The 21,134-nt window shown below is 47.7% G+C and overlaps 1 protein-coding gene across 1 annotated transcript in view; it reads left to right on the top strand.

Moving 5' to 3' along the window:
• Positions 1–8,377: 8,377 nt before the first annotated feature.
• The window catches only part of zgc:152774 (uncharacterized protein LOC553526 homolog), a 60,372-nt gene continuing 47,615 nt past the window's right edge, over positions 8,378–21,134 (top strand). Inside the window, exons 1-2 of the mRNA XM_060915137.1 lie at positions 8,378–8,577; positions 8,670–8,742. Coding sequence (XP_060771120.1) covers positions 8,539–8,577; positions 8,670–8,742 — 112 coding nt within the window. The 5' untranslated portion in view covers positions 8,378–8,538. The remainder of the gene's footprint in view (positions 8,578–8,669; positions 8,743–21,134) is intronic.

Raw genomic sequence — 21,134 nt, 5'->3', positions numbered from 1 at the left:
GCTAGCAGTTCTCGATCCCCCACATCGTACCGGGACTCCGCAGGACTCAGGCGGTGGGAGAAGTAAGCGCAGGGGTGCAGCTTTCCTTCCAAACGTTGAGAGAGTACCGCGCCGACACCACTGTCCGAGGCGTCCACCTCCACGATGAATGGTTGGGAGGTGTCCGGGAGGACCAGAATGGGTGCCGTGCAGAAGCGGGCCTTGAGGTCTTTGAACGCCTTTTCTGCCTGAGGAGACCAGCCATAAGATCCACCTGTCCCTTTGGTGAGGTCTGACATGGGTGCTGCCACAGAACTGAAGTTCCTGATGAACTTGCGGTAGAAGTTAGCGAATCCTAAGAACCGCTGAACCTCCTTAACGGACTTGGGAGTAGGCCAGTCCCGGACGGCCAGGGTCTTGGCAGGGTCCATTTGGAGTTGGCCTGTCCGTACAATAAATCCCAGAAAGGAGACCTCGGGAACATGAAATTCGCATTTCTGGGCCTTGGCGAACAGATTGTTCTGCAGCAGCCTCTGGAGAACCTGGCGGACATGGTGGCGGTGCTCCTGCACGGTCTTGGAAAAGATAAGGATGTCATCGAGGTAGACAAAGACGTACAGGTTAATCATGTCCCTTAAGACGTCGTTGATTAGGGCCTGAAAAACAGCTGGTGCGTTGGTGAGTCCGAAGGGCATCACCTGGTATTCGTAGTGCCCAGACGGGGTGTTAAAGGCAGTCTTCCACTCGTCTCCCTGTCGGATACGGATGAGGTGGTATGCGTTCCGTAGGTCCAACTTGGTGAAGACGGTGGCGCCTTGGAGCAGGTCGAAAGCAGTGGACATCAGCGGAAGGGGATATCGGTTGCGCACAGTGATCTTGTTCAGGCCCCTGTAGTCAATACATGGTCGAAGCCCCCCATCCTTCTTGCCGACAAAGAAGAAGCCGGCACCAGCAGGTGAGGTGGAGGGTCGAATGAACCCAGAGACCAGGGCGTCTTTGAGGTATTCCTCCATAGCCTTGCGTTCTGGCTGAGAGAGGGAAAACAGTCTGCCACGAGGAGGGGTAGTCCCAGGGAGCAAGTCGATGGCACAGTCGTAGGCCCGGTGCGGGGGAAGAACGGCGGCCCTGCTCTTGCTGAATACCTCCTTGAGATCCCAGTACTCTGTGGGAACTTGAGATAACTCGGTGAGATCAGGGGGCTCGGCAGGAGACACAGGAGAGCTAGAGAGCAGACAAGAGGCATGGCATGCAGGGCCCCATTCCACAACCTGGCTTGTTACCCAGTCTATGCGAGGGTTGTGGCGAGTAAGCCAAGGAAGGCCTAGAATAACTGGGAACTCAGGTGAAGGAATCAGGTGCAGGGATATTTCTTCCTTGTGACCTTGAGACTGGAGGAAGACTGGAGAAGTAACTTGGGTGACTCTTCCATCACCTAATGCTTGGCCATCGAGGGCAGACACAGACAGAGGGACTTCAAGAGGTGCAGTAGGTATATTGATGCTTTGGGCGAAGTGAATATCCATAAAGTTCCCAGCCGCCCCTGAGTCTATCAAAGCTTGACAAGAGTGGACAGACTCACCCCAGGAGATGGAGACCGGGATGTAGATTCCTTGGCCAGGGAGTCCGGGAGAGAGGGTAGGCCCCGTCACAACCCTCCCTTGGCTGGACGGGGCGGTCCTTTTCCCAAGAGTTTGGGACATGATGCTCGGAAGTGACCAGGCTTGCCACAGTAGATGCAGCACTTGTCCCTCCTTCTGCGCTCCCTCTCAGATGCAGAGAGGCGAGTACGACCCACTTGCATGGGTTCTGGACAGTCACTGAAGGAGGTAGACGGTTTCCAGGTAGAGGTAGGGAGGCTGGGGGGGCTCAAGGCTTGGTGGCGGTCTCTCATCCTGTTGTCCAGACGAATAGCATGTGAGATGAGGGTTTCGAGGTCACTTGGGCATCCAATAGAGGCCAGACCGTCCTTGATGGGGTCAGACAGACCATGGTGGAAGGCTGACACCAGGGCAGTCTCGTTCCATCCACTTACTGCTGCGAGTGTTCGGAACGAGATGGCGTAATCTGCGACGCTTCCTCCTTGCCGGATGGACATGAGCTTTCGGGCTGCGTCGGTACTGATGTCTGCCTGATCGAAGACCCGAAGCATCTCTTCAGAAAACAGCTGGAAATCAAAGCACTCAGGTCCCTGTCTTTGCCAGATAGCAGTAGCCCAGGCTCGCGCCTTACCAGCTAATAAGGTGATCACAAAGGCAATCTTGCGGCGATCCGTAGTGTAGGTGGTAGGCTGAAGCTCAAAGGTGAGTTGACACTGGGTAAGGAACTCTCGGCACTCACTGTGCTTGCCGTCATACCTCTGTGGTGCAGGAAGGCTGGGTTCGCGAGGTGAAGAAGGCAGCATGGCAGGAGGCACTGGAGCAGGAGTGGGAGCTGGATCAGGAGCAGGAGATGCAGGCAGAGATGTCAGCTGTGCCAGGGTTTTCCCAATTTGCTGAAGCAGTTCCTCGTGGCGAGCAAGGGCCTCACGTTGGCTGGTGAGCGTACGTCCATGAGCGTCCATGGTCGCTCCGAAGCGTGTCAAAGCTGCCATAATTCCCTGAAGGTTGGCCGGGTAGATAGTTGAAGCAGCCTCTGCTGAGTCGGTCATGACGGAGTCTTTCTGTTAGGGTTTTGCTGGGATTCGAACCTGGTTCGTTGGTGTGATGATCCAGCAAACCCCCACTAGGCCACCAGGGGAATGACTCAAATGCAGAGGCGTGAGGCGGAAGTAGAAAAAGTAACAAAAGGTTTATTAATACTATGTACACTATATACAATCCAGGGCAAAACAAAAAAACAAAAACAAAGAGTATAATTCAAAAAGAAAAAGGCAAAAATGCAAAAGCTCAGAAGATCCACAAAACACAGTACAAAGGAAACTGGAGATAAACATAACAGCACAAAGACTCCGTGACAAGAGGACTGAACTCAGGGGTATAAATACACAAACTAATTAAGGACACAGGTGAAGATAATTAGGACTAACAGGCAATTAACAAAAAAAAAACACAAAACACAGGAACAGTGTCGGCCTCTAGAGGCCAAAATAAATATGACACGAAAAGGAAATAACAGCGGCCTCTAGAGGCCAAAACAGTCCAAGTCCTAACAGCTGTATATACAGCGATGGAAAAATATTTATATATCCATCCATCCATCCATCCATCCATCCATTATCTATAATAGCGGAGCTCCTTGCACATGTTTTGCGCGTGTGGAGCAGAACCCCATACTTAAGAGAATATGGTAATGCATTGACCTGCTTTTTGATGGCTTTGACTGTACAAGGTACATGCTTACAAACTACAAACGTGTACCTCCACAGGGAACCTGACCATAAGTGCAAGGCAATGTATCTCATAAACACTTGACCACCGGACAATGAAATTTGTATCTTTATTGACATAAGATAGATGGATTTTATCTAGCCCTTATTTTTAATTTGCTTTTTAAAAATAACGCAGGGTTATTTACTAACACATTTTACAGAAAACATTCACAACAGTTTCATATAAAACTAGTTAAAACAGTTTTATTAGTCCACTAGCTTGTTGGACAGTTGACAGTTTCTGTCATGTAAGGGTGATAGACGGATGTAAGTGCAGGAAGAGTTTTATTGAAAACACACTAGCAAACAGATCCAAAACATAGACAAAGGCAGAGTCGAAAAACAGGCAGTGAGGCACAGACAGGATACCAAGGGTAATACAATACTCACAGTCCAAAAACACAAACCGGGTCAAAACCAGAAAAGCAATACAAAATACAAGGCTTTCACAAAGTCTGTGTGTTACTGAGAGTGCTTATATGTATGCGCTGTGATTGAGCTCTAATCAAGAACAGGTGCATGGTAATTAGTCCTAATAATATTATTATTCTATTCAGGTTGCTTTTGTGCCCTTGCAAATATTTTGCTCATACACTCATCAGGAGCTCTGCTTTTGGGCACTGCCTAAATATCCATCCATTGTCCGTAACCGCTTATCCTGTGCAGGGTCGTGGGCAAGCTGGAGCCTATCCCAGCTGACTATGGGCGAGAGGTGGGGTCTCTGGCAGCCTTCTGTTTCAGAAGACAATGGAGAAGCGCCCGGTCAGTCTTTTGTTGAGTTGCAGCATCTACTGTGATTGTACAGTCCAATCCTGGAGCAGCAGACTCTGTTGCAGTTGCTGCAGGTGTAGTCATTGTTGTTTGTCTCCGTGGGTGCCGAGTCGGCCTTGAGTCATCTGCACTGTCTTCTCTCCTCCCACTGCTCGACTCTCCTCTTCTCTGGTGTCTGGACTCCAGTCTTGATGGTGAGACGCCAGCTGTCACAGTCTCCAGGTCCGCTGGGTTGATGTCGCCTGCTCTGAGGTCGCGTTTGCAAATGTCTTTGAATCGAAGGATGGGGCTTCCTGCAGGTCTGGAGCCAGCGGCCAGCTCCCCGTACAGCATGTCTTTTGGAATATGGCCATCGTTCATGCGGCTTACATGCCCGAGCCAGCGCAGTTGTCGTTGGGTGAGGAGGGCGAACAAGTTCTGTGTTTTGGCTTGGGCTAGAACTTCAGAGTTTGGAACATGGTCCTGCCATGTGATGCCCAGTAGTTGTCTGAGGCAGTGCAGGTGGAAGGCATTCAGTCTGCATTCCTGGCGAGAGTATAGGGTCCAAGTTTTGCTTCCATAGAGAAGAGTGCTCACTACACAGGCCTAATAGACTTTCATCTTGGTGTTGGTGGTCAACATGGAGTTGTTCCACACTCTCTTCAACTGGTGAACCATTACTGAGGATGCCTTGCTGATCCTGGTGTTCAGCTCAACGTCCAGGGAGAGGTTGCTGGAGGTGGTGGAGCCAAGGTAAGTGAAATTCTCCACCACTTCGAGGGTATGGTCGCCAATGGAGATACAGGGAGTGCTGGTGACATCTTGGCCCAAGATGTTGGGCTTCTTTAGGCTGATGGTTAGACCAAACTCTGTACAGGCAACGGCAAAGCTGGAGATGAGGCATTGTAGGACTTCCTTCATGTGGGCGGTCAGGGCAGCATCGTCTGCAAACAGCAGCTCACGGATGAGAACTTGCCACACCTTGGTCTTTGCTTGGAGGTGGGCCAGGTTGAATTGATTGCCATCACTTCTGGTGTGGAGGAAGACTCCGTCATCAGAATGCTTGAAGGTGTGGCGGAGCAGCCGTGAGAAGAAGATGCCGAAGAGTGTCGGTGCAAGCACACATCCTTGCTTTACCCCATTCTTGATTGGGAAGGGATCTGAGGATAAGCCGTCGTACTAGACAGTCCCCTTCATCTCATCATGAAATGAAATGATCAACCTCAGGAGCTTTGGGGGACATCCAATCCTCTGGAGCAGGGTGAAGAGACCTTTTCTGCTGGCTAGGTCAAACGCCTTGGTCAGGTTGATGAAAGCAATGCACAGGGGTTGACGCTGATCGTGGCACTTCTCCTGGAGCTGTCGAAGGGAGAAGACCATGTCAATGGTTGATCACTGGGCTCTGAAGCCACACTGTGTCTCTGGGTAGACCTGCTCTGCGAGTTTCTGCAGCCTGTTCAGTTCCATGCAGGCAAAGGCCTTGTCGACAATGCTGAGGAGGGAGATTCCATGATAGTTGTTGCAATCGCTCCGATCACCTTTGTTTTTATACAGTGTGATGATTTTTGCATCTTGCATGTCTTGAGGCATTGTCCCTTCTTTCCAGCACTGTAGCAGGAGTTTGTGGAGATGGTTGAGGAGAAACATCTCACTGCCGGCCTTGATGACCTCTGGAGGAATGCCATAATTTCCTGGAGCTTTGCCACAGGCAAGGAGGTTGATGGCCTTGCGGAGTTCCTCGACAGAGGGCGGGGTGTCGAGCTCCTCCATGACAGGCAGGGGGGTGGTGTTCACTACTGCTGTATCGATGACAGAGGTCTCTCTAGCATACAGGTTCTGGTAGTGCTCGGCCCATCTCTCCATCTGCTTGCTGCGGTCAGTGATAACATCACCCGAGGCAGACTTGAGGGGAGCGGTCTCAGTGGTGCTGAGGCCGAACGCTTTCTTTATGCCTTCGTACATGGAGCAAATGTTTGCAGCAGTCAGCAGAGAGCAGGATGCCCTGACAGATTTAGAGTCAGTGGTCATTGGCGCATTTCCGGGCGATCCGCTGGGCATCGCTACGAGCCTTCCTATAAGCAATGAGGGTCTTCTCCAAGGGATTGTTCTTATAGTTGAGCAGTGCGGCTCGCTTGGATGAGGTGGCTGGTTCCATTTTGATGATTCCTGCTTCAAACCAGTCTGGGTTCTGCCTGTCTTTCCTGCCGAAGGATTCCATGGCAGCTTGGTAGGTGGCTTCACGGATATAGTTCCACCTCACTTCAACAATGGTTGTTGGGCAGTTCTTCAGGGCTTCATTAATGGTGTTGGCAAAGTGTTCACATAAGTTATATAAATAGAATATTATTATTCTATTCTGGCGGCACGGTGGTGTAGTGGTTAGCGCTGTCGCCTCACAGCAAGAAGGTCTGGGTTCAAGCCCCATGGCTGGCGAGGGCCTTTCTGTGCGGGGTTTGCATGTTCTCCCCATGTCCGCGTGGGTTTCCTCTGGGTGCTCCGGTTTTCCCCACAGTCCAAAGACATGCAGGTTAGGTTAACTGGTGACTCTAAATTGACTGTAGGTGTGAATGGTTGTCTGTGTCTAGGTGTCAGCCCTGTGATGACCTGGCGACTTGTCCAGGGTGTATCCCGCCTTTCCCCCGTAGTCAGCTGGGATAGGCTCCAGCTTGCCTGCGACCCTGCAGAACAGGATAAGGCAGCTAGAGATAATGAGATGAGAACTTTTGACGAGGCACCTGTTAATTGAAAAGCATTCCAGGTGACTACCTCATGAAGCTGGTTAAGATAATGCCAATAGTGTGTAAAGCGTCATCAAAGTAAATGCTGGCGACTTTTAAGAATCTATGAAACATCTCATCTCATTATCTCTAGCCGCTTTATCCTTCTACAGGGTCGCAGGCAAGCTGGAGCCTATCCCAGCTAACTACGGGCGAAAGGCGGGGTACACCCTGGACAAGTCGCCAGGTCATCACAGGGCTGACACATAGACACAGACAACCATTCACACTCACATCTACGGTCAATTTAGAGTCACCAGTTAACCTAACCTGCATGTCTTTGGACTGTGGGGGAAACCGGAGCACCCGGAGGAAACCCACGCGGACAACATGCAAACTCCACACAGAAAGGCCCTCGCCGGCCCCGGGGCTCGAACCCAGGACCTTCTTGCTGTGAGGCGACAGCGCTAACCACTACACCACCACACACTACGACTGTTGTGTGTGCCTCTATGAAACATTTTGTGCTTTTTAATTTTTTTCAAAATGTTTTTGTTTACCACCTAATTTCATATACACTCACCGGCCACTTTAACAGGAACTTGTTCTTGATTCTAAGATCCCTGTTCTTGGCTGGCAGGAGTGGAACCCAATGTGGTCTTTTGCTGTTGCATGCTAAGATGCGTTTCTGCTCATCACGGTTGTAAAGAGTTGCTATGAGTTATTATATCCTTCCTGGTAGCTCGAACCAATCTGTCCATTTTCCTCTGACCTCTCTTATCAACAAGGCGTTTCCACCCACAGAACTGTCGCTCACTCTTTTTTTTTTCACCATTCTGTGTAAACTCTAGAGACTGTTGTGTGTGTGTGAAAACCCCAGGAGATCAGCAGTTTCTGAAATACTCAAACCACTCCATCTGGCTCAAACCAGCACCCATGCCGCAGTGAAAGAAAGTCACACTTTGAGATCACAATTTTTCCCATTCTGATGTTTGAAGTGAACATTAACCGAAGCTCTTGATTCGTATCTGCATGATTCGATGCATTGTGCTGCTGTCAAGGGATCGGCTGATTAGAGAACTGCATCAAATAGCAGGTGCATCTAATATAGTGGCTGCTGAGAGTATGTTCCATGTATTAGTTCATAGTTTTGATGTCTTCAGGATGTAGAAATGAGTCAAAATACAGAAAAGCATATGAATGAGTAAGGGTGTTCAAACTTTTGACTGGTACTGGATGTGGAAGATTTATGGGTCCATTCCAAGAACAGAGTTTAATCTGTGGATTTATCACTAACAAGGGGGGAAAGATTACTTTTGAATGGTACTGTACAAAGTCAACACCTTGAGGATTTTGAGACATGTGTTGTTTTTTCGTTGTTGTTTTTTGAATAGCAAGAACGGTTAGACAACACAGACATTCAGAAAGCGTTCCATCTAAATGCACCCTGTATGCAGCTCTGCTCAGAGAAACTGAAACAGATATGCAGACAATAGTTATTTATAGCAGATAAAGTTGGTGTCCGATCTGGCAACCCTGTGTGCACACACACAGAGAGAGAGAGAGAGAGTGCAAGCAAGCAGTGTCACAGAAGTGAAAGAGGAAGGAAGAGTTTGCGCTCTGCAGAAGGAGGAAGGTTGCGAGTTTTGTAATACAAGCTTGGGTTTTTTTCTCCCTTATTATTATCATTATTTTAGTGCGTTTTGTTTTGCTGGACTTGAAGAAATGGCGAGGTTGAGCGAGCATGGGATCCGTCTCAGCTCTGTGCGTATTCTTCATGCAAAAATCCGAAGTATTGCAAATGTAAACGCACGACAATGTGCTCTTACACGTTTCTGTGTTTTCTGTGCTTGCAGATGAGCCCCTCGTACCTGCACAGCAACTCCACCAGTCACACGTGGCCCTTCAGTGCCGTCGCAGAGTTAGTAGGTAAGACATCCACATGGCTTTTATTCTTCGCAAAGTCAGTTATGAACTTTTCTTGAGAGACTTGTGTTTCAGCTCAGATCCACACACACACACACACACATACACCGCATTACAGTCATATAATATGTCGTACACTATGAAGAGTACCCTAATGATGGAAACCAGTTCGCCTGGTGGTGGTACCAGGTGTGCGGTTTGGAACAGAACCCAGCACCAGCGCGCCGGAAACTGCGCACCTGTTGCGCATCCGGTCGGTCGATGACCTGCGCGCTTTAAACACAGCCCAACAGCAGCCTGTCTGCTTTTTGGTCTTGAGCCAGTACCTAATCTCTAAGATTTGCGTTTTGACAGCTAAAGAACCAGCTCTTACCCAGGAGAAGTGTTTTATTTTGCACCAACACTTTGCGGGCCTAGAACCAAGAACCGTTTCCATCAGGGGCTGGGGGCGGGGTTATCATAAGATAAGATAAGATGCTGCACGGTGGTGTAGTGGTTAGCGCTGTTGCCTCACAGCAAGAAGGTCCGGGTTCGAGTCCCGTAGCCGGCGAGGGCCTTTCTGTGCGGAGTTTGCATGTTCTCCCCGTGTCCGCGTGGGTTTCCTCCGGGTGCTCCGGTTTCCCCCACAGTCCAAAGACATGCAGGTTAGGTTAACTGGTGACTCTAAATTGACCGTAGGTGTGAATGTGAGTGTGAATGGTTGTCTGTGTCTATGTGTCAGCCCTGTGATGACCTGGCGACTTGTCCAGGGTGTACCCCGCCTTTCGCCTGTAGTCAGCTGGGATAGGCTCCAGCTTGCCTGCGACCCTGTAGAACAGGATAAAGCGGATAGAGATAATGAGATGAGAAAAAGATAAGGCAGTGAAAGAGTAGTACAAAAGTACTAAGTATACAAAAAAGGATATATATATAAAAGAAATAAACTACAAATTTAGGGATAAAAAAATTAACAAATTTGCAGAAATTAACAGGTTTGCAGATATACAGTTAACATAAGTGTATTACAAAGGTGGAATTGCACGTGCAAGTATTGCACAGGTAATTATGATTAACAAGATCAAGTAAAACTTTGTGGCTGCTGTTAAAATCAAACAAACAAAGATAGTGTAGTATCTGGTCTGTATAATCCACCACTGTTGTTGTTAAGATTGGCATACAATAGGAGTCCATTTCTGTCCCCCAAGGTACAATCTACACTAATGGATCATTATTGGGCCTCAAGGTAGCTATGTGTACCTTCCATCCATCCATTATCTGTAGCTGCTTATTCTGTTCTACAGGGTCACAGGCAAGCTGGAGCCTATCCCAGCTGACTATGAGCAAGAGGTGGGGCACACCCTGGACAAGTCGCCAGGTCATCACAGGGCTGACACATAGACACAGACAACCATTCACACTCACATTCACACCTACTGTCAAATTAGGGCCACCGATTAGCCTAACCTGCATGCCTTTGGGGGAAACCGGAGCACCCGGAGGAAACCCACATGGACACGGGGAGAGCATGCAAACTCCACACAGAAAGGCCTTCGTTGGCCGCTGGGCTCGAACCCAGGACCCTCTTGCGATGAGGCGACAGTGCTAACCACGACACCACCATACCGTCCGCAAAAGTACTAAGTATACAGAAAAGGATATATATAAAAGAAATAAACTACAAATTTAGAGCTAAAAAATTAGCAAATTTGCATAAATTAACAGGTTTGCAGATGTACAGTTAACATAAGTGTATTACAAAGGTGGAATTGCATGTGTAAGTATTGCACAGGTAATTATGATTAACAAGATCAAGTAAAACTTTGTGGCTGCCATTAAAATCAAACAAACAAAGATAGTCTAGTATCTAGTCTGTATAATCCAATAATCCACCACTGTTGTTGTTGAGATTGGCACTAGTGTTACTGGGAAAGTGGAGACATATACAGGTGTACATTGTCAAAAATAGGGGTACAATAGGAGTCCATTTCTGTCCCCCAAGGTACAATCTACACTAATGGATCATTATTGGACCTCAAGGTAGCTATGTGTACTTTTTTAGGGTCAAAAAGGTACATACTGTATATGTTCCCAAGCAGAATAGAAAGGATACAAATAAGTACCTTAGATGGTACTGCCCCAGCGACGAGCCATTGTACCTCTAAAGGTACAGTAATGTACTTTATTTTCTGAGAGTTTAGGGGAGAGCAGGGAGACTTGGGATGAGTTTTCAGCTTTTGTAGATTGTGTGAAATTCTTTGCAGGTAGTGTCACATTCTTATTGGATTAGAGAGTATTTACTATACCCTCTAAACACATTAGTTTCTCAGCTTGTCACATGTCCTGGCCTTCATGCTTCATTTTTTCTGTCATTATTATTATTATTATTATTATTATTGGGCGGCACGGTGGTGTAGTGGTTAGCGCTGTCGCCTCACAGCAAGAAGGTCCTGGGTTCGAGCCCTGGGGCCGGCGAGGGCCTTTCTGTGTGGAGTTTGCATGTTCTCCCCGTGTCCGCGTGGGTTTCCTCTGGGTGCTCCGGTTTCCCCCACAGTCCAAAGACATGCAGGTTAGGTTAACTGGTGACTCTAAATTGACCGTAGGTGTGAATGTGAGTGTGAATGGTTGTCTGTGTCTATGTGTCAGCCCTGTGATGACCTGGCGACTTGTCCAGGGTGTACCCCGCCTTTCGCCCGTAGTCAGCTGGGATAGGCTCCAGCTTGCCTGCGACCCTGTAGAAGGATAAAGCGGCTAGAGATAATGAGATGATTATTTATTTATTTTTTTATTTTTTTCTGGGGAGACATGGAACACTAAAGGGAGACATGGAGGAAAAAACAAACAAACCTAGGCTTACATTTTTAATTTTATTTATTATCAAAACTTGTAACATATTAACTGTATGAACACACAATGCTGGTACAGCGATAGAAAAATGCCAGTTTATGCAAAACCTGACTAGGCAAAACAGCTCCATTCTCAAGAAGGAATGAAATAAGCTTAAACCTCATGCAGGGACATGCCCACATTTTTATTAAATGTTTAAACGATTTTATATTTGTAAACCACAAGAAAAAACCTGTAACGTGATGAACTGTCCCAACTCTCCCCATCTGGCCATTAAAAAAAATCCTTCAGTGTTTTCCCCCAGAGTTTAAGTTCAATACATTTAACAGTTATTTCACGAAATCGAGTCGTACATGAGCTGATAGCCGACGAGGTGCATAGTGCTGAGTTGTCTGTAAGCCATGTATGATGAGATTGAGTGATTGTTTTATTCTATCCACATTCAGTGGATTTTGAGAAACAGAGCATGGAGGTGGACTGAAGTAGAAAATACAAGTTTTGCTAGACAAAAATATTTAGCTGCACAGACCTTACTGCAGGGTCCAGCTTCATGGCTCCAAACGAAATAGGTTACTCTCAGGGGCAACATCTAAGTTCTGATATAATCTAAAACCTGATTGGTTGAAATAAATGTATGGGAATACAAACTGTCCCAAGTCTTTCTGCTCTCCTCCATACAGTGACGTAATGACTCTCTAGTCCATGGTAAAGCAAACCGGTTCTTAGAAGGTTCTCAAGTTGAACCAACTCTGAACCAGCACTAGCCCCAGCCCATAATTAGCACCCAGTTTGCATTGGAGGAAAGGGGATATAAGTGTGTGCATGCGTGTGTGTGTGTGTGTGTGTGTGTGTGTGTGTGTGTGTGTGTGTGTGTGTGTGTGTTTAAGCCCTTATTTGTCACAACACTATCATACATATATTCCCCTTACTCATGCTGTCTTTATATCCCCCGCAAACAAAGTCTGGGGGAGTATATAGGAATCACTCTGTCCGTCCGTCCATCCGTCCATGTGTCTTGTAAGCCCAACTCCTCCTAAACAGTTTGATGGATTTTGATGAAACTGTACACAGTTGCAGTATACCACCTGAAGATCTGCATGAAGGAAAATAATCCTGGTCCAATATTTCAAAGGGGAGACAATTCAACTTATTCCCTTTCATATGGTGATATATGATGACAGGCTCGTAAGCCGGGGGGTATTCTATAATGAGTTTACTCACAGTTCAAGTTTTCCTTAGCCTCCTTTTCTCATCTTTTTTCCTCTACTCCTGTTATTTTTCCTTTTCCCCTTTTATCCTTTTCCATCATTTTCCTTCTCCACTACATTGCCCTATTTCTTTCTCACCACCTGTCTTTTTCTCATCTCCGGGACCTCCTGTCCTTTTCTTAGTTCATCGTTTTTTCCATTCCTTAATTTTTCTCCTCAAATTTACTTTTTCCTCTTCAAGAATTGGATAATCTGATGTTATAATGTTGATAATGCTACTTTTCTGAGATATTGCAAGTATCATCAGGTAATTTCTACTAACCCCATTTCCAGAAAAGTTGGCATATTCTCCAAAATGTAATAAAAACAAAAATCTGTGATTTGTTAATTCACATGAACCTTTATTTAACTGATAAAAGTACAAAGAAAAGATTTTCAATAGTTTTATTGACCAACTTAATTGTATTTTGTAAATATAAACGAAATTAGAATTTGATGCCTGCAACACACTCAAAAAAAGTTGGGACAGAGGCATTATTACCATTGTATTACATCACCTTTCCTTTTAATAACACTTTTTAATCATATAGGAACTGAGGATATAAATTGTTTCAGTTTTGCAATTGGTATTTTTGTCCATTCTTGCTTGATAGAAGACTTCAGCTGCTCAACAGTCCGTAGTCACCGTTTGATTCTCCTCTTCATGATGCGCCATACATTCTCAATAGGAGACAGAGCTGGACTGGCAGCAGGCCAGTTAAGCACACGCACTCTGTGTCTACAAAGCCACACTGTTGTAGCCCATGCAGAATGAGGCCTGGCATTGTCTTGCTGAAATAAGCATGGACTTCCCGGGAAGAGACGTTGCCTTGTTAGCAACATGTGTCTCTCTAAAATCCCAGTATATACCCCAATATACCAATGGTACCTTCAATATACAAAATACAAAAAAACACGTTGGCCAGTAAAACTACTGAAAATCTTTTCTTTTTTACTTTTGTCAGTTAAATAAAGGTTCATGCGAATTAAACAAATCATAGATTTTTGTTTTTATTGCATTTTGGAAAACATCCCAACTTTTCTGGAAATGGGGTTTGTAACTGTGTTTAGAAGCAGCTGAACGGTGTTAAAATTTTGTGCTGAATCTTTAAAGCTACTGGATGTCAGAGTTTAGAATGCCAACCAGTCTGGTAGAAAAATGTAATTGCAACCAAATGTGAAAGCAGTTGAGTTTGAAATACAAAAATACAGGGGAAACTCACCAACACCTTCCATTAGTCATTAGCCAGTTATCATGAGTTTTCTAATTCAAAAACTACTTTAAGATACGAATTCCACAACGAGGATAAATCGTCTGAATACCATCCTTCATTCGTTAGTTTCATACCAAATTAGAGAACAAATAAATGCCTTACCTTACCTAAAAAAAAAAAAACAGTCAGTTTCACTTGCACTCTAACTTCTGTTTCTCCGGTGTGGCTGCTAGCTCCTGTCTGTCACTGCATAGCTAGACTTCTTTCCTGCCTGAGATTAGGGTGAGATGAAACATGGTTGTCACAATTAGACCTGCATGCCTACAATCTGGACAACAGCTAATGCCAAAAGCGCATCCTTACAAGAGGTTTGCATCAGGACTGGGGACTTGTGAGACCCAACAAAAATGTTGCAGGAACAGATATGAGATATCAGTTCACAGGACAAAGAAATAAAGACTACATTCATGAACATGGGAATGCACTAGACAGGGCTGTGTTCATTTATCTTCAGTAAATGATTTATGCTGGTTAGAGTTGCTGTGATTTAACTTGCTAATTTGTATATATTTTGAGGAGTGGAACCAAATGAATTCTCGAATGCCTGTGGAAAGCAGAATTGATAACAGTTCCTTCAGGAGAAGGTGAGAGTGTGATGAAAAACACAGTCCTGCACACTCCTTCCATGCTATAAAAAGGATCTTGGTAATTGTAGCAATTCGGACGGGTGGGTGGAGCACAGAAGGACGGCAGGCCAGAACTGAGTTCAAAAAAACCTCTTTATTGGCACTTTTCAGTGATTTTTAAACTCTCCCAGCCACCCACGCACGCACACACACAGGTCGTCTGGTTGGGGAGAGAGCTCTCTTCCTCTGCTCTCTCTCCTTATATAGGGCGTGGTCACTGGGGAAGACACACAAACACACGTTAACTGACATCAGGTGTAGTGATTCTGCCACTTACCTTCCCTGACTCCGCCCTCTGGTCACAGACCAACGCTTGACCACGCTCCCGCTGCCACATACCCCCACCACCCGACTCAGGCCGGGCAGCTGTCCGGCCTGCAGCCGACCCCACCCCACCCCACCCTTGACGGGAGAGGAAGTCCGCTACGACCATCTGCACCCCCGGCCTGTGGATCACCTTGAAGTTAAAGGGCTGGAGTGCCAGATACCAATGGGTGATCCGCGCGTTGGCATCCTTCATGCGGTGGAGCCACTGGAGGGGCGCGTGGTCCGAACAGAGGGTGAAAGGGCGTCCCAGCAGGTAGTAGCGGAGGGCGAGGACCGCCTACTTGATGGCTAAGCACTCTTTCTCTATTGTGCTGTAGCGCCCCTCACGCACCGACAGCTTTCTGCTGATGTACAGCACGGGGCGATCCTCCCCCTCCACCTCCTTGGACAGAACAGCCCCCAGCCCTTCCTTGGAAGGAATTCAGTCAGACTACACAGCCTGATGAACTATGTTTGGCTGCTACACAGCCTGATGAACTATGTTTGGCTGCTACACAGCCTGATGTATGTTTGGCTGTTGCGCTGCGCCTCTCGTCGGAAAATGTAAAGCCAGCCTCTTGTGGCACTGCTAGGGGTTGGTAGAGTAGCCGGGGGATGGTGACGCCAAGTTAAAAAAGTTACATTCGTCCTGCATGTATGTGTGTGTTTGAGTGTGCGAGTTGCATAAGTTATGGCTTTTATCTATGTTGTGTGCTTATTCAATAAACCCGATAAACCCTCTGTCTCGAGTCTGGTGCCGTCTTGAAAGCGTTACACCATTTACTGTAAATTACTATAAATGCGCGTGCATACTAGCGTTGTTCAACTAAAACATTACCAAAGAGTCGAGGGGGCCTGCTTAACATCCAAAGATCATCGTACTTCACAAGATTTATAAAAAGCACACGTGTAAACAGTAATCATAATGTTAGGCTACTCACGTGTAAACAGTAATCATAATGTTAGGCTACTCACGTTGTCTTTTCCTTTTCTGAAGCATCCTCAACAGCTCCTGTGTGTTTCCTTTTAAGGTGCTCGGGTATCGTGGATGTGCTCCCGTGATAAGCCAACGAAGTCTTACAGAGTGTACAAACCAATCTATCACCAGCTGCCCTAAAGTATTCCCATACTTTCGATGCTTTTGGTCTTTTCGTAACGTTAGAAGTCACCGTCCTTGATTCATCAGAGTCACTTGCCGCTGCCATTTTCATGTCAAGGCATGCTCAAAACCAGAACCGACAGTAAAGGAAGATCATAATGGGAGAGGACCGACTAGTGGCCTAGTGGTAGCGTGTCTGCCTCTCAATCGGGAGATCATGAGTTCTATTCACAGTCGGGTCATACCAAAGACCATCAAAAAATGGTACCTACTGCCATCTGGCAAGGCACGCTGCAATACAGATGTGCATGGGGAGTTAAACTCTCGTGTTTACCAGAGGACTAGCCCCCCACTGTAACCCTAGCTATGTAATAGGCGAGAGGCCGAGGGCTATGGAAACGGAGATCGGCGCCGCCCGATGCGCCACATACAGAGTTGGGCCTGGTTAGTACTTGAGTGGGAGACTGCCTAGGAATACCAGGTACCCTAAGGCGTGGGAAGGACTTTAACTTAAATAATGGGAGAGGGAAAGAGAGCCAATTTGACCGGTGGGGTGCGCACATCAAAATTAGTGGTGTGGAGCGGAATTACCTGAACTTGGATGAGCCGTTTGAGACTGAAGACCAAAAATAAATAGGCGATTGACAGGCCAAAAAAAAAAAAAAAAAGTCATCAACTAAAAAAATTCCAGTCGACCATTTTTTATGGTCGATTACGTCGACTAAGTCAACTAATCGTGGCAGCACTAGCGTGCAGGTCAATAACGTATTGGATTTCATTTTTGCTCGGTGAAGGTCCCTCCTCCCAATTTTCCCGCAGTACATCTAGGATGCTGCACGGCTTACGCTCATATAATAATTCAAACGGGGAGAACCCTGTGGAGGCTTGTGGGACCTCTCGCACTGCAAATAACAGGGGTTCGAGCCATTTATTCCAATTGCGTGCGTCCTCGCGAACAAACTTTTTAATTATATTCTTGAGTCTGCGATTGAACCGTTCGACTAAACCGTCCATTTGTGGGTGCTAAACGCTGGTGCAGATCGGCTTAACCCATACAGTTCGCTCAGTGTGCGTGACATAAATGAGGTGCCTTGATCAGTCAGAATCTCTTTGGGGATTCCGACTCGGGAGATGACGCGGAAGAGTGCTTCCGCAATACCGCATGCTGAGATATTGCGAAGAGGCACTGCTTCCGGGTATCGCGTTGCATAGTCCATCAGAACTAAAATAAAGCGATACCCTCGTGTTGACCGATCTAATGGCCTGACGAGATCCATCCCAATTCTTTCGAACGGGGTCTTGATTAATGGTAGAGGGCGCAAAGGCGCTTTTGGAATGGCCACTGGATTTACTAACTGCAGGGTTCCCGCGGGGTTTTAAAAGGTAGTAAAAGGTAGTTAATTAAAATAGGCTAAATTATGGCCAGTAAAAAGTAGTAAAAGGTAGTAAATGTAATCTGACGTGGTAGTAAATTTTTTTGACCCCCATCCAACTGGGCCTATGTGTTTTCTAATTCGTTTAATTAACCTGCATGCCATAATATCCATAAATTACTACATTTGGGCGAATTTATTTTTATGTATCGAGGAGGACCGCAGTGAGGAGTTGGTGGCGCATGCACATTGAATTCCAATAACGGTCGAATCCAGTATAAATTTATACCAGAGATTGTTTAGTACGAGACTGACTTTGTTTATACGGCTCTAGTCGAATCTATCTGTTGACCCGACTGGCGACATCTGCACGAGAATTAAACAATGGGGAAATGCAAATTTTCAGACCTCTGGCTGAGGAACCTGATTTTAAAGACTGGCTAAAGGCGGTAGATGGCAATCGGCGAGAGGCGTTCATTGAAAAGTTGATCGAAGAAAAGGTCAAACAACTGAGGCACATGTAATGCGTTGCGTGCGCGCCTGGTGCGTTGTGTGTGTGTGTGCCTGGTACGTTGTGTGTGTGCGCGCGCCTGGTGCGTTGTGTGTGCGCGCGCACCTGGTGCGTTGTGTGCGCGCCATTTGAGGCATCCAAAATGTGATGAGCAAATCTGTTGAACTGTTCAAATGATTAAGATTAACCCTCTAAAACACTGATCTCTGGGAGGAAGGTGTTGACTCTGCCCACGGGCCTTCACGACTACAAGACTGGTGCAAATGACTATCTTAAGCAAACTTGGCAATGTGTTGAGAGACTGCCAAAATAGGGCTTGGGTTATGTGTGTTTTGTATCTTTAGGGTGTGTGTCTTGTCTTTGTCATGTGTGTGTGCACCCATGTGTGCGTGCGCCTGGTGCACTTTGTGTGTGTGTGTTCGTGCTTGCCATTTGACCTGATCTAAATGTAATGAGTTGATGTACTGTACCTAAGCACATAAGATTTTTTGTGCAAATCTGTTCACCTGTTCAAAAGATTATTCCACAAACAAAAGGTTGGCCATCTTGAAAGTGTTGGCCGACAAAATGTAATCAGATCTTGTACCTAATGTGAAGTGTTGACACACAAGGTTTAGTGCAAATCTGTGTACCCATTAAGAGGTTATGGGCCACAGTTTCACAGTTCAATAAAATTATAACTTATATGTGGAATTTTGTTTTCTTTTATGCAAATATGCATTACTCCATGTGTAGCCCTAGCAATGGGAGGTTCTATTATGCGTCCAAAGGGAAAGAGTTACACTACCGGTACGTTCACATTTTCTTTCTATCTTGTCTCATCAATCCAACTCTTTGGGTAGAGTTGTCACTAACTTATATGTAGCACATTCACTTGGACTAACACATACACTCAAAGATTACCTTGTTAAATTGTGAGAAAATGTCCAAATCCAAATTGTCGCTGTGGTAGTAAAAAAAATTGTGAAGGTAGTAAAAAGGTAGTAAATTCAACATAAAATATCTGTAGGAACCCTGAACTGGCATTCGCAGCATGCCGTACACCACCTATGGACATCGCTGCGAATCCCTGGCCAATAGAACCGGGCCATTATTCGGGCTAGTCTCTTATCCTGCTCCAAGTGTCCAGCCATGGGATTAAAGTGAGCCACCTGGAATACCAATTCCTGGCGGCTCTTTGGAATCAAAAGTTGTGTAATCGGCTCCTTAGTCTGAGTGTCCTGCGTCACTCGGTATAACCTATCCCTCATACGGTAATGGAGAAATAGGGGAAGGACGGGGTGGTGTTTGGCTGGAGCGTTTGACCATCGATTACTCTCACTTGGTCAAACGCATGCCGCAGAGTCTCATCCCGCAACTGTTCTAACGGGAAATCCGCGAGCGATTCCCCGAGAGAAGGAGGAGGAGCCTGCGGCTCCTCGCTCTGACGCGGTGATGACGTAGACGGCTCTGTGACAGCTGCTCCCGCCAATGCCACACCGGGACCTCCCCCTGCTGAACTATGGCAGGACCCACTCTTCACTAAATGAGTCATTAATTCCCGAAATCCTGGCCAATCAGTCCCCAAAATTATCGAGTGGGTAAGGCGAGGATTAACCGACGCTTTTACACTAAATTTTTCCCCTTGAAAACGAATGTGGACCGACACTAAAGGGTAGTTGTGAACATCCCCGTGCACACACAACACCTTCACCAATTGTGCTCCCCCCAATGCCTCGTCTTGCACCAGGCTTTGGTGGATTGAGGTCTGATTACAGCCAGAGTCCACCAGAGCCTGATACGTATCCCCTTAGACACTTACCGGTATGCGATATGCTCTGGCCCGGTCGAGAGCGGTTCCTGGCGCGTCGGGGATCCGGACCACCGCGCCCACCTCCATTGCCGAGCACTGCCACTGGAGGTGGCCCGGCTCCCCGCAGCGCCAGCAAACCAACCCAGGCTTTCTCTCTGCACCGGCACTCTGGGCCCACTCACCTGGGGGGGGGTAAGAGACAGACACGGAAGTGGGAAACAGGAGGGCACCGCGGGTGCAGCGGGCCGGCTGGGGTGGAGCCGGCCCCCACCTCCACGGTGGGGGAACGGGGCGAGGACGAGACACAGAAGGGGAGGGGGAGAGAGAGGGAGAGGAGAGGGGAGAAGAGGAGATCTGCTGTCCTGCCGTCGGAACAGCCGCCAAATGGTCCTCCGCCAGCTCGATGGCCTGATCCAGCGACGCCGGGTGATGGCACTGGACCCACTCCGCGGTCCCTTCGGGTAGTCGGGCGATGAACTGTTCCAGTACCACCAGATCGACGATTCCCTTGGTGTCGCGGTTGTCAGCCCTCAGCCACTGCCGGCAGGCGTCCCGGAGTTGCTGGCCAAACGCGAACGGCTGGCCGACCTTCTCCAGGCGCAGAGCGTGGAAGTGCTGTCGATGTTGTTCTGGGGTGCGCCCCACACGCTGGAGGACGGCCCGGCGGAGGTCTGCGTAGACCAGCCGGCTGGCGGCGGGAAGCTGTAGCGTGGCCAGCTGCACCTTGCCCGTTAGCAGGGGGAGGAGGCGCGCCGCGTGCTGTTCCACAAGCCAGCCCGAGGCCTCTGCTGCTTGTTCAAAGAGCGCGAGGAAGGCCTCGGGGTCGTTGTGCGGGCCCATCTTCGTTAGGGTGAGGTGGGGAGGGCCCGCGGTGGTGGAGGTGGTGGACCCCGCCGACGCGAGGAGGTGCCGGAATGCCTGACGATCTTCCTGCTGCGCCAGCACCAGGGCCTCGAACCTTTGCTCCTGCTCCTTCCGGAGGGCGACTAGCGCCTGGTGCTGGCTCTGCTGGGCTGTGGCGAGGGCGTGGACCAGGTCCGCGAAGGGGGAGGACTCCATGGGGCTGTTCTTCTTCGTGCTCCGACTCCCGGGTTTCGGCACCACTGTAGCAATTCGGACGGGTGGGTGGAGCACAGAAGGACGGCAGGCCAGAACTGAGTTAAAAAAAAACTCTTTGTTGGCACTTTTCAGTGATTTTTAAACTCTCCCAGCCACCTACGCACGCACACACACAGGTCGTCTGGTTGGGGAGAGAGCTCTCTTCCTCTGCTCTCTTTCTCCTTATATAGGGCGCGGTCACTGGGGAAGACACACAAACACATGTTAACTGACATCAGGTGTAGT

The sequence above is a fragment of the Neoarius graeffei genome, chromosome 2 (assembly GCF_027579695.1).
Source record: "Neoarius graeffei isolate fNeoGra1 chromosome 2, fNeoGra1.pri, whole genome shotgun sequence".
Taxonomy (NCBI): Eukaryota; Metazoa; Chordata; class Actinopteri; order Siluriformes; family Ariidae; genus Neoarius; species Neoarius graeffei.
The sequence above is the reverse complement of the archived record's forward strand: the minus strand, read 5'-3'. Positions and strand labels throughout refer to the sequence as shown.